We start from the raw sequence: 16,654 nt of genomic DNA on the forward strand, positions 1-16,654 counted from the left end.
TGCAGGATGCCATGTAGATGGTGATGGAAAACAGATACAAGATGCCTGGTCCATTGTGATGGGGACAGATGCCACATTCCTGGTCCATGGTAAAGAGGGAGACAGATGCCACATATCTGGTCTGTAGTGAAGGGAAGGTGTGCAGGTTGCCTGATCCATGATGAAGGAGAAGGGGTACATGATGCCTGGTCTTTGGTTAAAGGTCTGAGATCGGACAGCCAGTAGAACCATGGTTTTCAAATTTTACTAACCAAGGGAGCTTTAAAAATCTTGATACTGCCAGGTGTGGAGGTCCACACCTGTAATTCCAGTATGTAGAAGACTAAGAGAGGAGGATCTTAGCTTCCAGACCAACTTCAACAACTTAGCAGAACTCTCAGAAACCTAGTCATACCCTGTTTCAAAACAAAAATTTTAAAAAGGGATAGAAGGTAGGGGTGTAGCTCAGAAGTAGAATGCCTCTGGGTTCAATCCCCAGTGCCACAAAAATAGGTTAATTAATTAATTAATAATCTGATGCTAAGGCTTCACCTTATACTGATCAGTCCGGACTTTCTGAAGGTGATGCAGGTGTTGGTGTTTTGGAAGTGTACTCAAGTGGTTTCAGTGTGTAGTCACATTTGAGAACCAACAGAGTTGAAAATAAAGTCAGACAGTGGGAGAGGAACGATTTTCCTCCTCCAGAGACCTTCAGGGCTGTTGTTTACCGGTATTTTCCAACAGGGGTGGCTCGTCTGGTCCTTCTAGCCATAGAAAAAGGTGTGTTTATATAATAAATTGTTATTGATCAAATGCTTCTAATGAGAATTATTAAAGCCCTCCTGGGTTTATTTAAGGCAGTCTGATGCAGTACAGATCAAATAACTCTTACGCCTCTTCTTAAGTAACTAGATAAGAGCAGTCAGTCAAGGAAATACGAAAGGCCCTGACTTCAGTGACAGATGTGATTGCTTCTATCAGGGTAGGGGACCCATACTTTAAATTCCGTGCAAGTGTTATACTCCATTTTTGCCTAGCAGCAAGGAAGTACATGTGCTCACTTTAAGTAGACAATATCCCTACTTGGTATAAGAAGAGCATTAAAAAGAAAAAAAATTTTTGAATATGTGATTTGTTCATTGACTCCAGGATGATTGCAAATACTGTTTTTCTTAGGCTATTTTTTCTCTGATTAATTATATGTTGATATAACATTTTTAACAAATTTTTGTTGGTGCATTGTAGTCATACATCTCAATGGGATAAAAAAAAAAAATTGTGGAGAGCCGGGCGTGGTGGCGCATGCTTGTAATCCCTGAGCTTGGGAGGCAGAGATAGGAGGATTGCGCAGGTTCGAAGCCAGCCACGCATGCTGGCTTAGGAGACCCTGTTTCCAAATAAAAATGTAAAAATAGGTCTGGGAGTGTAGCCCGGAGGTAGAAGGGCTTCCAGGAACCCCAGTACCACCAAAAAAAATTAAAAAAAACTTGTGGAGATATACATGCACACATCACCCAGTCAGCCCCTACCCAATCTCTAGCCCCTTCCCTCCTCCTCCCTCCTTCCCATGCTTGGCTTCCTGATTGACTCTGATATGTTTAAGTGTATCATGAGCTTTAAAGAGTTTCCCTCATCCTCCCTCTTACCCCCTCAGATATGTCACCTTCATTGCTCTTCTATGGGGTCCCTTCTTCATCTAGAGTTCCTCCTGTTACCCATTTCTCCCTAATATTTTGTACATTAAGAAAAGCATTTGATTTCTTATTTTTTTGTGACATTTCACTGTAAAGGCCATAATTTTGTTCTCCCTTATGGCTGGGCAAAATTCCATTGTGTTCATATCCCATAGTTTTGAAATCCACTCATTCACTGTAGGACATCTTGGCTGGTCCCACAGTTTGGCAATGGTGAACTGTGCAGCTATGAACATGGTTGCTTATGCATTAGTTTGGTATTTTGGTTTTCATTCTTTCTGGTAGATACCCAGAGGTGGCATTGCTGGATCATATGGTAAGTTTGTTTTCCTTCTTCTGAAAAAGAAATTTTAAAAAAAATAAAAAATAGTGAGGAACTGAGTTCTGTTTCCTTAGTCAAAGATTTCTGGGGGAGTCAGGCATGGTGGCAAGGCCTATCACCCCAATACATGGGAGGCTGAGACAGAAGGATGACAAATTCAAGGCCAGCCTCAGCAACTTAGCAAGACCCTGTTCCAAAATTTAAAATAAAATAAGGCTGGGACGTAGCTTGGAGGCAAAATACCTCTGGGTTCAACCTTCAGTACCAAAAGAAAAATAAAAGTTTCCTGAGGGAATTCAGCCTTTTTAAGATTCAGTAGGAATGCAGTTGACTCGTAGAAATCTTTCCAATGAAACCTTTCCAGTGTCTAGTTAAAAAATGAGAGGAATCGAGTTTTTCAAAAGCCATTCTTCTTTTTTCACTACAGTGTGTATATCCAGTTCCAAGAAGAATAACACTCAGATTTTTTTGGTCACATTTAGAGACTATTGAAATTTGTGTTTGAAAGTTTCTTTGGAATGAAAGTTGAGGCTTTGGCTTTAGTTGCCGCTGTTACTGGTGAAAAGCAAGCCATGGCTTAGGACTCGAGCCTTCGATGAAGCCAAGAGGAAACCATAAAGCACGCTGGCAGAAGAACAAAATCAGAGGTTGAACACGAGCCCCCACGTACAGCGAGAGACGCCCTCGGGCCTCTTTCACTGCAGGGAAGAAAACTGCCCTATTGAAAGGTTAATTTTCAGATTAGTTCTGAGAAATTTGAGATAAATAAATGAGATCAGACCACAAAAAAAATAAAGAAAAGAAAGAGAAAAAGAAAAAAGAAAAAAAAAAGCATAAGGCCTAAATCCTTTTTCCTTGAGTTTGCAGAAAATAGTCATTTGCTTCCAATAAAATGTTTTGACATTTTCAGTAGGGAGAAAATGTTAATTGTAATGTTATGCATATGTGTTCTTAAAAACACTTGCAAATAAATCTTCTATTTGTTTTAAGAGTAATTGGAGTGTAAAAACACCATTAAAATGTTAGCAGTGTTCCTTATTACATACGGTAACTCCAGTACTTTCTAGGATGTGGTAATTTGTTGTTTCAGGTTCAAATTTCCCAACTGGAGAACGTTCCTTTACTAGTTTTATAGTTCTGCTTCAGTTTTCTGGGAAGTTCTATTACTAATAATCCACATGGGGCTGCCTGGGTCTCTTATTTTCACTCATCTTTTGCTTACTTTCTAAGTCAAGGCACCTTTACTACATTTATAAATATGTCATCAACTGAGAGATAGCCCAACTATGGTTCACATTATTTTGTACATTTAAGAAAAGAATTTGGGGGGGGGGGTAACTGGGAATCGAACCCAGGGCCTTACACCTGCTAGACATGCACTCTTACACTGAGCTACCTCTCCAGCCCAGTTTGTATATTTAATACCTGTTATCGGCAGAGACCATGATTGTGTGTGTGTGTGTGTGTGTGTGTGTGTGTGTGTGTGTGTGTTTAGCCATGCCAACACCTCCCTGCATTTAACAGATACCCCAGAGTTTACTGAGGGACTGTTACAACCATCTTTCTCCTGCTGTGTATTACAGAATTCCATACTGCAACTGATGACAGGAGCTTCCTGCCCAAAATCAAAGGTCTCACTGTGAAATATCACAATAGTGTATTATCTGAAGCCACTTAGGAAAAAAATATCAATGAGGTCATACATGAGTAGACCAGAGACCCAATGTAAACATCACTACCTGCAGCTCAGTCCGGCAGTCTGCAGGAAAAAGACTAGAAACTTCTAGCTTTGCAGAAAACAGTTTCCACCCTTAAAAAGTCCAATCTAGCCAGGCGTGGTGGTGCACGCTTGTAATTCCCACACTTGGGAGGCTGAGACAGGAGGATCGCACAGGTTCAAAGCCAGCCTTAGCTACTTAGTGAGGCTCTCAGCAACTTAGTGAGACCCTGTTTCCAAATAAAATAGAAAATAGGTCTGGGAGTATGGCCTGGAGGTAGAAAGCCTCTGGGTTCCACCCCCAATATCACAAAAAAAGTCCTATCTAGAACAATGTGTATACCTGGATGCACACATATTGGCCATGATTCTCGGGGAGAAAATAGTGTTGGCAATGCCCTTGGTAGGCACTTGTAGTCAAAGGTGATATTTATTAACTTTTTAATGAGAAGATGTGGTGATTCTTACTTTTCCTTCCTAGATCACTGTCTTTAAATGGCAACTGTGCAAACACTATTTGAATCACATTAGAGTTGTAAAGTACTTTCAGAAACAGATTTATATGGAAGTAAAAGAGATTTTCCCCATTCGACTGCTCAGAGTATTGTTAAGCATAAACAGAACAAGAAAACTGCTATAATGTAAAGGTTTTCTTCATATGGGTGTGTTGGGAGACACTCTCCTGTGCTCATATGCAAAATGTAGAGACAGTTGAGTTGTAGGTCTCACATAGATTGGTGCTAATAATATAGAAAATAACTAGGACTTCCGGGAAGATGGCAACCGAGAAAAGTGGGACTTAAGAGCTCCGCTAACAACCAATCTCCATTACCACAAAATCAGCGCCTTTCATAGCCAGAAAACACCATAAACAGAGAAACAAAAAAATCACCAGGCTCCAGAGAGAAAGCAGACTGAGAACAGAGCTCAGAGCCACAGAGGAGATATACCGGCCTCACGCCCGAGGACACAGCAGCAGCGCCATACTGCCGGCGGCAGCAGCGAATTCACCAGACGGCTACAGCAAGCCGAGGTGAGCCGCTGTGGAACAGCCAGGAGGGATCTTTCGGCGCAGGGAGCATCTAAAGCTCCCAGTGGCTGAGCTCAGCACACGCTACAGGGACTCAGAGTGGAACTCAAAACCAAGAAGAAATACGCCAGCCTCACGGCCGAGGGTGTAACAGCGGCGCCATATTGCCACCGGTGGCAGCAGCAGCGAATTCACCGAGTCCAGTACAGCTACATCTGCGTATTCAAGAACAGTGAGTCAAATTGCGGGCCACAGAGGAGAAATCCCAGTACTGACTCCCAGGGACTTGACCCAGTGGGGGAGTGGTGGTGGCAGAGATATCACACCATAGGAGAACGTGCAACCGGGCACCCCCCATAATCTAAAGCAGCCTCTATCGATTCCCTGGGTCAGAGACTCTGTGATACAACCCAGTAAAGGAGTAGTGGGGTCTGAGATACTACAGACTCGAGATCCAGAGCACCTTAAGTGAAGCCATAGTGACCCAAGGGAAGAACCCAGAGAAGGCACAAACTTCCGAAAACATGGTAAAGAGGAATAACACTGGAGCAATGAATGCCCACAACCCCACAACATCAGAACCCGATAAAACAGAAAATCAAAGATTTCTAGAAGATCAAATCAGGAAAATAACTGTAGAAATAATAGAGGTGCTTCGAAAAGATTTCAGAGAGAGCCAAAGAGAGATAAAGGATGCAATTAATGAAGTAAAGGCCTCAATTCAAAGCATAAATAACCGATTAGACCACATGGAGAACAGAATCTCGCTCTTAGAAGATGATCGTTCCAAAAATGAACGCATAGTTTCTAATCTAGAAAAAAATATCCGACAGCAGGAATCTGACATTGAAGAAATATGGGCCCATTTTAAGAGAGCTAACCTAAGAATAATTGGAATAGAGGAGGGAAAAGAAAGTGAAACCAAAGGGATCAACAATCTCTTCAAGGAAGTAATAGCAGAAAATTTTCCCAACATAGAGCAAGAGGTTGATACACAGGTCCAGGAAACTTATAGAACTCCCTTTAGACAGGATCGGAGAAGAGGATCCCCACGCCACATAATTGTCAAAATGACCAATGTGGAAGCCAAGCAGAGAATCTTAAAGGCAACAAAAACAAAGGGCCAAGTGACATTCAGAGGCAAACCAATTAGAATCACTCCAGACTTCCCCAACCAAGTTATGAGAGCCAGAAGGGCTTGGAGTAACATATTCCAAACTCTGAAAGAAAACAACTTCCAGCCAAAAATTTCCTACCCAGCAAAACTTTCTATCAAATTAGATGAAAAAATAAGAAGCTTCCATGACAAACAGAAACTGAAGGAATTTATGTCTTCAAAACCAGCTCTAGAGAAAATACTCAAAGAGATTAACTACAAAGAAGAAATAGGTAACACACACCAGAACCAGAGAAACAAGAGTTTCCATCCAACAGACAACTAAGATTGGTTATCTGTGGAGATTCATTATTTATGTTAGTCTTTTACCTATCTCTAAATTGTATTGTTTGCCTTTATTGTTGTTAATTTTTAGGATGTCTAGTTGGAATATTAATATACATTCAGATATAGCATTTGGAAATAGTTTATCCCATTCTATAAGTAACTTTTAACTCTGTTTACATTGTCTTTGGATATACAATTTTTTTTATTTTTTAGGGAGTTTGTATACTCTTCTGTTGCCTGTGCCATAGAAATCATATCCAAGAAATCACTGCCAATTTCAAGGTTGTGAGGTTTTATGACCCAGATTTTCTTCTAAAAGTTTATAGCCTTAAGATTTATATTTAGGTCTTTTACCTATTTTGAGTTAATATCTGTATATGGGATTAGGTAAAGGTCCAATTTTATTCTTTTTCATGTAATTATTATTTTTCAACAATATTTAGTTAAAAGATTATTATTTCCTCCACCAAATGTTCGTGGAAACCTTGTCAAAAATAACTTGACAATATATGGAAGAATGTATCTCTAGGCTTTTATTTAACTCCAATGGTTTATATATCTGCCTTTAGAACAGTACTACACTGTTTCAATTATTATAGCTTTGTATGGTTTGAAATTAGAAAATATATATCTTCTAGCTTTGTTCTTTTCCGAGATCGTTTTGGGTATCTAGAGTCCATATTACATATTAGGATAGATTTTTTTCTGAAAAATAAATATATAAATATATGATAGCTTCACCTAAAAAAAAGGAAAAAAAATATTCTCATATTCTCTGGTAAGAAAGAAAGCAAAAAGAAATATTAAAATGTTATCTTTAAGTTATCAAAAGCTTGGTAACAGACAAATGAAACTGTTATGTGAGTTTATCATTTTTAATATTGGATAAATTGCTATAATACTAGATGTCAACCACCAAGCCAAGCATGGGAAGGAGGGATGGGGAGGGAATGGGGTGGGGATCGGGTAGGGGCTGACTGGGCGATGTGTGCATGTATGTCTACAAAAGTCTTTTGTATCACTATGATGTATGAATACAGTGCACCAATAAAAAAAATAGATATGAAAAAAAAGAAAAAAAAAAGAAAATAACTAGCCGCAAGAAATAACATAGCTTGGTCACTCCAGCAGCATTTCCAAATGTGGCCTCTCCAAGCATGTTTTAAAAAACCAGTGAGAACCAGGCACGGTGGCACACACCTGCAATCCCAGTACTTGAGAGGCTGAGACAGGAGGATCACAGGCTCAAAGCCAATCTCAGCAATATAGGGAGACCCTGTTTCAAAATTTCAATAAGTAAAAAATAGGGCTGAGGGTATAGTTCATAGGTAAAATGTCCCTGGGCTCAATCCCTAGTACCAAATATAAAACATAAAAATAAAAACAGACATATTGTCATGGGAAGATGTTTAGATACTGCTATTAAAAGCCAACCAGTAGGCAATTGTGGTAGAGCACACCTGTAATCCCAGTACCTGAGAGGCTGAGACAGGAGGATCTCAGATTTGCAGCCACTTGGTGAGGCCTTATGCAACTTAGTGAGACCCTATTTCAAAAATTAAAATAGGGCTGGCAGTGCAGGTCAGAGGTAGAATGCTCCTGGGTTCAATCCCTAGTACCACAAAAAAGAGAAAGAAAGGAGAAAGAGAAAGAAAGAAAGAAAGAAAGAAAGAAAGAAAGAAAGAAAGAAAGAAAGAAAGAAAGAAGAGAAAAAGCCAATCAGTACATTCAACAGCAGACCCAAACACTAACATTTGTACAACTAGATTAACGTTTTAGAGTCCGTTGTCAGCCTCATTACTACTGGATTTTCTCTGGTTCCTGCTAATGAAGTAGGTTATTGATTTTAGGATTGTCTGTGTGTCCAGGGATATGCTCTAAGATGTCTTTATAACATTTCAAGCTTAAGTTGTCATTATGTCAGAATGACCTAACCATGAGTAATCATTTTGTAATCACATTGAAAGGGGTTAACCCCGCATCCAAACTGCATCTCCCCAGCTTCCAAGGAAGAGGAAGGTCCTCACCATCACTGCCCTATCTGGGTGGCGGTCCTTCCCACCTTCCTGCCATCTTCCCCAGGAATTAACTGTATGCACGGCTTAAGACCTTCATAGTGACAAATCTGCCTGCCAGGTTTGAATGGCAGCTCCAGAGACACCTCTGCGTGTCTCCATAGGATCTGAGCGCATCAGGTGCCGTTCCTAAGTCCGGCAGGCTGGGTTGCTGTGTTGGTGGTGGTGTTTATTCATCTGCCCCTCTCTCTTCATGTCTATGTATGTATGCTCCTCGGCGTATATGCCCAGCTCCCTGCGTGTATGGCTTTTGTGAATACATGCGTAGAGTGTGTGTATATGTAAAGTAGACACCGAACCAGAAAAACAAAATGAACTACTGTATGCAAGAAATATATGAAGTGCACCCAGCTGCCGGCAGCAATTGCTACATGCAGTCCAGTGATTATTACACGTATTTTGAAGATAGTCTGGGTTACAGTGGCTGTGATGCTCTGGCTGTGCCCAGTAACAACAAATCTATGGAACAGGCCTGGGCACTGAATCAGCCTTCTACCTGTAGTTACCCTGGAAACATGTTTAAAAGCAAGGACTCTGACTTGGACATGAACCTGAATCAATACAGCCAACCTGAATATTTCACTGAAGAAAAGCCTACTTTTCCTCCAGCACAGTCGCCATCGTCCTCTCAAAAAAAAGGTAGGGACCTCTTTGCTTCGATGTGGTCAAAGTTGCGGTGTCTGCTTCTGCGTCGTTTTAAAGTTTGTTTGTGTCTGCCTCTTCAGATCTCCAGATCCGGGTGGCAAGTATGTGAGATTAAAAGCAGCAGTAGGAAAGGTTTCTGGGTGACTGAAAGACTCTGAACACAAGGATTCCCCAGCATTTTCTTTCTTGTTTTCCAAATGATGGATAGAGTTCTTTGTCTCAGCTGCCGTTTGGGTATGTGTGAAGACATGGGTGTGCAGGGTATATAGAAATAGAGGTGTCGCCAAGTATTCCTGTTTTCTTGGCTAAAGAAAGTATGTGCACGGTGGTTCCCCTTGGTGGATAAGTTGTGATAGCATTTGAATTAGGGGTGATTCTTAGTCAGTGAGAGTTCAGATCAAAAATTTATTAGACTTTTTCTTGGCACTTGAGAATAAAAGTTTATTTTTTGTTAACTAGTAAAACAGTGATTTCTTTAATAGTGCTATAACATAGATAGGTTAGGAGTTATAAATGTGCATCTTCACACGTTTGCCTGTAAAATGGAAAGAACTGAAGTGCAACTACAAAACTGTGAGAAGGGAAAACTCCAAACAGAAACTGATAGACTTCACCTGGACACCTGTCCCTAAAGTTACCATGTCCGATCCACTTGCCATGTAAAAGCAGGTAAACTTCTCTCCAAAATATCCAAGATTAAAACAAGTACAGTGCTCCTATATCTTAATAGATATTATACCTAATTTTCCATCCATAGAACATGGCGTTTATTACCAGAAGTAAAAAAGGCAAATGGCTAATCTAAGGGAGTTGAGTAACAATGCCAGACAGACATTCCTTTAAAAACCAGTTTAAATTCTAGTGTAAATATGCCAGACGCTTGGTTTTTCTCTCAGTATTACCTATAGGATAGTGCATAAGGGAACCAAATCTACACATTTATATACTGCAAGAACAGGATGCTCTCTGATCTTCAAATAAATTTCTTTGTGAAATTAATCTTAAAACATATGGTTTGTTTGCTTATGGTTTCTATAAGAATTATGAGTTGGTTTTCTTAACGTGACCCTATAATTAAAAATAATAAGCTACAGAAACAAATATTTTTTAAAAGAAGGCTAAAATCCCTGTTTAATTTTTATTAAGCTTTACTAAGTAAATCCCTGTTTACTAATTTACTAAGTAAATCCCTGTTTGATTTTTGCTTTACTAAGCCATAGAGTAGATCTATTCTATAACTTCCAGTATGAACTATAAAAGGGTTAACAACAGGACACAGAGTTGTTCTTCTCTATTTTTGTTTAGTATCAACATCCTCTTAAAGAGAATCTGAATCCCCCATTTATTGCGAGGGGTATGTCATGTAATTTTACTAACGAAGGGACATTTGAGATAAAGTGCGGATTCTTTCCTACTTTCCAGCATTTAATGTTATAAGTAATTAACATTTGAAAAGAAGAAATTAACATTGACCCCTTAAACATGCCTGGCTATGACTTTAGTGGTGTCGTAGGATTGCAAGAAAACACTGGTCTCTCTCTCTCTCTCTATCTGGGTAATAACTCTTCTTAAAAATTCCAGCGGGACTTTTCAGTCCCTTTTCTCTTGAGTTTTTTCATTATATTTTCTTCAACCAAAACCGGGGACTATTTGCTTATAAAATATGAAACCAGGGATTCTTTACTAATTAATTTGATGCGTGAGCTAGAGGAGAAGACACATCGTTTGCATATATTGATGTAATTTCTCAAAGCCATATGCCTTTGAAAAGCCACTGCCTCCTGCCAAACTCACTAAATCAAAGCAAGCAGATATTCTTAAATGCACCATTATTTACTGTTACGGGTCTTCAAGTAAATCCCAGGAAAACTGAACCCAGCTGTTCACTGTCTCTTAGGACAAAAGGTCGCCCCCAACATGTTTATCCATATTGATCCACTATTGATTTCTGTTGTTGTTGGAAGACCTAAGGAGTGGCTCATTAAGGCAAAAGTAAGACTCTAAACAGGTGTTTGCCGGGCAGGCCTCATCTCCCAATAGATAAATAGATTTTTATCTATTTCCATGAAATTTATAATTGTCACCACCGTAGCTCTGTCAATCTTCAGTAATGCACCTGACTTAACGTTGATTTTTTTTAGACGAATGGTTTGTTCTCTAGACTTTGATCAGAGTTTTCTAATACATAGACGGTTGTCATAATCTTGTTTTTAGAAAAGGTATCATAGATACACACTGGCAAAAGATGGGTTACGATGGCGATAGACTTACCAGGGCATGTTAGCTTATAAAATAGGAAGCCAGAGATTACTGGGGTGGTAGACTTCAGAGGACATTATTTGTGTCTTTGCATCTGAACCAAAAAAGAAAAAAGGGAGAATGATATAAAACTCCTGAACCTTGAGAACAGGAACCCAGGAGGAATCAGACTTCAGTTCACTGAATCACATTTAAATTAAAACTTCAAGATGTGGTGGGGGGAGGGGAGGAGTCAGTTTTACACTGAGAAGAGCTGAAACAGACTGTCGTGTCTGTCTTATTTTTTTATACAGAGTACACAAAAGCAGGCAAGCACGTGTGTGTGTGTGTGTGTGTGTGTGTGTGTGTGTGTGTGTGTGTTATAGTGGGGACTGAACCCAGAGTGTTCTACTTCTGAGCTACACCCCCAGCCCTTTTTACATTTTATTTTGGGTTTTTTTTGTTTTGTTTTGTTTTTTTGTTTTGTTTGGGGGTTTTTGGTGGTACTGGGGGTGGAACCCAGAGGCTTTCTACCTCCAGGCTATACTCCCAGAACTATTTTATGTTTTATTTTTTGGAAACAGGGTCTCACAGTTGCTGAGAGCCTCACTAAGTAGCTGAGGCTGGCTTCGAACCTGCGCGATCCTCCTGGCTCAGCCTCCCAAGCGCGGGGATTACAAGCGTGCGTCACCACTCCTGGCTTTTATATTTTATTTTGAAACAGTTTCTCACCAGGCTCCTGAGGCTGGCCCCAAACCTGTCATCTTCCTGCCTCAGCCTCCCAAGCACTAGGATTGCAGGTGTGCACCACCGTGCTCAGCCCCCCCCCAAAAAAATGTATTTTTGAAAGTTAGGGATTAATAGAAATAACCCTATGATCATTCACAAGATACAAGCTCTTTGCATATCATCCTTTGAGTAACATCATCGTCACGGTCCTCACCACGGGCTTTGATTGCAAGCTTCTGGTCCAGGAGAAGAGAGAAAATAAGCGTGAGAATCAGAGGAAGGAGAACTGGCAGCCTGGACCTTGTGCTTTCTATGTTGTGGCTGTGGTCTCAGCATAGTTAAAAAATTAACATCTTTTTTTTTTTTCTGCTTTGGCTGGCTATTTCCACTAGAAATTCCAAACACACTCCAAAACCCTCCAACAGCTTACCTCTGGCCACTCTGAAGGGAAACTGCAAGTTAGCCTCTCTGCCCAGTTAAGCAGAACCCTCCCCAGAGTCTACCCTGGGCAGCTCAGCCTTCAAGATTCTTTCATGACCTGCATGGGAACCAACTTCCGGCCACCTTCATGGGGATTTATTGAAGATGTTCAGTAAGTTTCTGGGCATAGCAGTGCACACCTGCAATCCCAGTACTTGGGAGGCTGAGGCAGGAGGATCTCAGGTTCGAGGACAGCCTCAGCAATGTAGTAAGATGCCTAGCAAACTAGTGATACCCTATTTTAAAGTAAAAGATAAAATAGGGCTTGGGGTGTAGCTCAGAGGTAGATGCCCCTGGACTCGATCCTCAGTACCACACACACACATGAAAAAAAAAAGTTGCCAGAGCATTTGCATCAGAGTTGGTTTTAGTCCAAAAGAATTAGAATTCTCTGGTTTTGAACCAGACTCAAGAAACAGGGTGAGTTGGTCCTTTTTTTTTTTTTTGGTGATGGAACCCAGGGCTATTCTAACTCCAAGCTACACCCCCAGTCCTATTTTTTTATCCTTTATTTTGAAACAGTGTCTCACTGAATTGCAAAGAGCCTCGCTAAGTAGCTGAGGCTGCCCTTAAACCCTTATCCTCCTGTCTCAGCCTCCTGATTGCTGGGGTTATAAGCGTGCGCCACCACGCCCAGCTGGCATGTTGCAGAGGGCCTCACTAGGTATGTTCTTGCTCTTCAGCCGTATTTTTAGTTTTGCGGAGAGAAAAATGAAGTACATGTTCCACCTAGAACTACACTTTCCCAATCTGCTCATATCGCCCCTCTTGTCTGCCCAGGATTCAGTCTCTCCCCCTGTCTTGTTGACTCTGTGTGACATTAAAAATGGAAGTTAAGTGGTAAGTTGGGAGATGTTTGAAGTGACAAACATCAAGTGTATTAGATGAAAAAGAATCGTTAAGCCCCAAAGAAATAGGATCCATCTCTAATCAGAATTTCTTTGGCTGTTTTGAGGGGGAGAGGAGGAAATGGGGATGGAACCCAGGGGCATTCTACCTCCAAGCTACACCCCCTGCCCTATCTTTTATTCTTTATTTTGAAACAGGGTCTCACTGAGTTGCAGAGGGCCTCACTAAGTAGCTGAGGCTGCCCTCAAACCGCGATCCTCCAGTCTCAGCCTCCCGGATGCTGGGATTACAAGCGTGCGCCACCACGCCCGGCTTCTTTTAAAAATAGAAAAAGAGCGGGGTGTGGTGGTGCACACTTGTAATCCCAGCATTCAGGAGGCTGAAAACGGAGGACTGTGGTTCCCAGACAGCCTCAGCTACTTAGTGAGGTCCTTTGCAACTCAGTAGACCCTGTTTCAAAATAAAGAATAAAAAGTAGGGCTGGGGTGTAACTCGGAGGTAGAATGCCCCTGAGTTCCATCCCCAGTATCACAAAAAATAAAAAATAAAAAATAAAGTAAGGAGATTGCTATACAGTAGAATTGGGGGGTAGAGAAGCTCTAAACTCTGCTCCCCCCCCCAAAAAAAAAGACACAAAAAATAGGTACTGCTAAAGCTAACCCCTAGAATCACACTCCATCTAGTGAAAAGCAGATAAAAAAGAAAAAACAAAAAAGGAAGATTTTTCAATTCTATTACACAATTACTCTCAACAACAAATTTTTGTGTAAGATCATCACAATCTTAAAAAAAAACTAAACGAAGACTATCACACTATTTCATTTTTCCTCTTCCTTTCCAGTTAAATTTGTTTGTTTGTTTGTTTGTTTTGATACTAGGGATTGAACCCAGAGACATTCTACAACTGAACTACACTCCCAGCCCTATTTTATTTTATATTTTTTAAAGAGTCTCACTAAGTTGTGGAGGACTTTGCTTAAGTTAATGAGGCTGTCCTCGAACCTGCAGTCCTCCTAACCTCAGCCTCTCAAGTACTGGAATTACAGGCATGTGCCACCACACCTGGATGAATTTGTTTAATTTAAATATAGATGTGTTCTGTCCACCCAAATGTATTATTGACATCATGTCTAAAATGTAACTCTTAAGTGGCCAATTCCAGTGCAGAGTTTTCTACAGCGTGCCTGTAACTGTGAGAATGCCTGTGTGAGGTTAGCATTTTAAACGAGGCACTGGCACCCATGTACTATTAAAGGACAACATCACGCCAGAAGGCAATACCACCATTTTTCTTTCTCTTGATGGTACTGGAGATTAAACCCCAGAGACTTTCTACCTCTGAGATACACTCAGCCCTTTTTTTTTTTTTTTAAAGAGTCTCACTAATTTGCCAAAGCTGGTCTCAAACTCGCTGCCTGATGTTGCAGGTCCTCCTCAGCCTCCCAAGTACTGGGATTATAGGCATGTACCACCGCACCCAGCTCTGCCCTTCTCTTTTTAAAACACAGAACACATTTGCTGTTCAGAGTGCTAAATGAAAATGCCTATTGGCATTCCGAAATGGAATTAAAGCCGGGCATGGTGGCGCACGCTTGTAATCCCCTGTGCTTGGGAGGCGCGGACAGGAGGATCACGCTGGTTTGAAGCCAGCCGCACTGGCTTAAGAGACCCTGTTTCCAAATTTTAAAAATATATAAAATAGGTCTGGGAGTGTAGCCCAGAGGTAGAAGGGTTTCCAGAAACCCCAGTACCACCAAAAAAAGAAAAAAGAAATGGTATTAAAGAGCAATAGTAGTTTCCAACCCAAACTCAATCACAGACAAAAAAAAAAAAAAAGCATCTTTCTTTTCTGCTGTCCTGAGAAGTGGTTGTCTGTCGAAAGCAAGTCCTTCAGAGATGCCCATAGGCGTCCCAGTCTCACCCTGAAGTGCGCACTGCCCTTCCTTCCTGTGGGTGCTGAGGTAGGAGTCCGGGGCTTTAAGAGCAGTTGAGGTCAGCCACCTGTGGGGCTTGGGGGGGCAGTGCTGACCTTTTGCTTGCGGGGTGCGCTGTTGCATCCTTCTGTGGACACTTCACGGGCGAGGCCGAAGCTTCCTTCTCAGCTCTCAGCCCTCAGGTGCGTCCCACTTCCCGTCCTACCATCCCCGCTGGCCAGCTTTACAGACCATCTTCCCCTCAGTATCCACATGGTATCTGCCTCCTCCCGTTTCCGGAGCTCCTGAAGGCTGAGCTGCTGTGCGCTGTCCTTGGTACTACTCTCTTCTGGGCTCCCTCTGGGTACTTTAAACCAATTCCTGGGTTCTCCAGGAGACTCCAGATGTGCTTTCCAGCTGCCACCCTGCCTTGCCCCCATCCTTGTTTACGGTCCCCTCTCACCACCTTTGTCCCTCTCCCAGGCTTCTCCCCCAAGCCACTCAGAGGCGGTCCTTGTGCCTCCTCTACACCCCGCTCAGGCTGCTCCCTGATGCCGCAGGTTCTGTGAATCGGTAAACCCAGCACAAGCACCAGCAGCTCTCTCCTGCCCCGAGGAGTTCCATTGGATTCTGGCTTTGTGCTCCTACCCACCGCCTCCATCCCAGAAATCATGGCATCTCTCCATGGGTCCCTCTGTCTGCCACCCAGCCCCAGCCCTGCCTTCCAGCCCCAGCCCACCATCCGGCTCTGCTAGTCTCAGCTGCACCACCTCGGGGCACCAAGGCAGCCCCCAGCCCTCCAGCCTCTTCTCTCACCAGCACCATGTTCTGTCCATCACCTGAGCTTGCAACCAGCCCTGCCTTCACGGGCAGGTATCTCTTACTGTACACAATAGCTCTGCATCATTTGCATAAATCAGCTTTTTTTTAAAAAAAAGTATATATAAAGTATATTAGATGAAGGTTTCTCAGCCTTGACACTATTGACTTGTGGGGGCCCAGTAATTATTTATTGTGGTCATGACCCTGTGCATCTCAGGACGTATAGGAGCATCCCTCGTCTCTGGCCACCGATGCCACTCACGCATGCACACACACACATACATGCCAGTTGTGACAGTGTATATAGATTTGGGGGCTAAAGGCACCCTATTTTGCTCAAGTCTGCAGGACATGAAATAATCGTAAGTCAAACTGTATGAACCCGAAGCCACAAACTGATTCTGAAAGTCAAATCAGAAGCAACTATCGCTGAGTCCTCAACCTCTTCCTTCTCCTGTCCCCCTTCCTATTCTTCTAATGCACTTGCCTTCCTGCCTCCTGACCCTTTTCCTCTTCCATTCATGAGAGCAAGAAATGAGCTCATTAGCACCAAGGTTCTAAACGTCAGTGCCGACGAGTACCTGAGAGCTGATGGTAATGAGAGAGGAGGCATTATTTCATAATGGCTTTTTAATCTAAACTTTTCAATCAAGAAAAATGTATAATTTTTGTTATATAATCATATTTTTGTTATATAATAACATTTCTCTCTCTTCC

At 41.8% G+C, this 16,654-nt stretch overlaps 1 protein-coding gene across 3 annotated transcripts in view; it reads left to right on the forward strand.

Moving 5' to 3' along the window:
* Nucleotides 1–16,654, forward strand: part of THRB (thyroid hormone receptor beta) — a gene marked incomplete at both ends in the record, with an annotated part of 81,026 nt that overhangs the window by 24,944 nt on the left and 39,428 nt on the right. Inside the window, one exon of one of the 3 annotated variants that reach the window (XM_080715667.1) lies at nt 8,573–8,900. The exons of the other annotated variants lie outside the window; for them this stretch is intronic. Coding sequence (XP_080571793.1) covers nt 8,573–8,900 — 328 coding nt within the window. Of the gene's footprint in view, nt 1–8,572; nt 8,901–16,654 lie in introns of those variants that run through there. 3 annotated transcript variants of the gene reach the window in all.

This window comes from Muscardinus avellanarius (genome assembly GCF_963383645.1).
Source record: "Muscardinus avellanarius genome assembly, chromosome: 18".
Classification (NCBI taxonomy): domain Eukaryota; kingdom Metazoa; phylum Chordata; class Mammalia; order Rodentia; family Gliridae; genus Muscardinus; species Muscardinus avellanarius.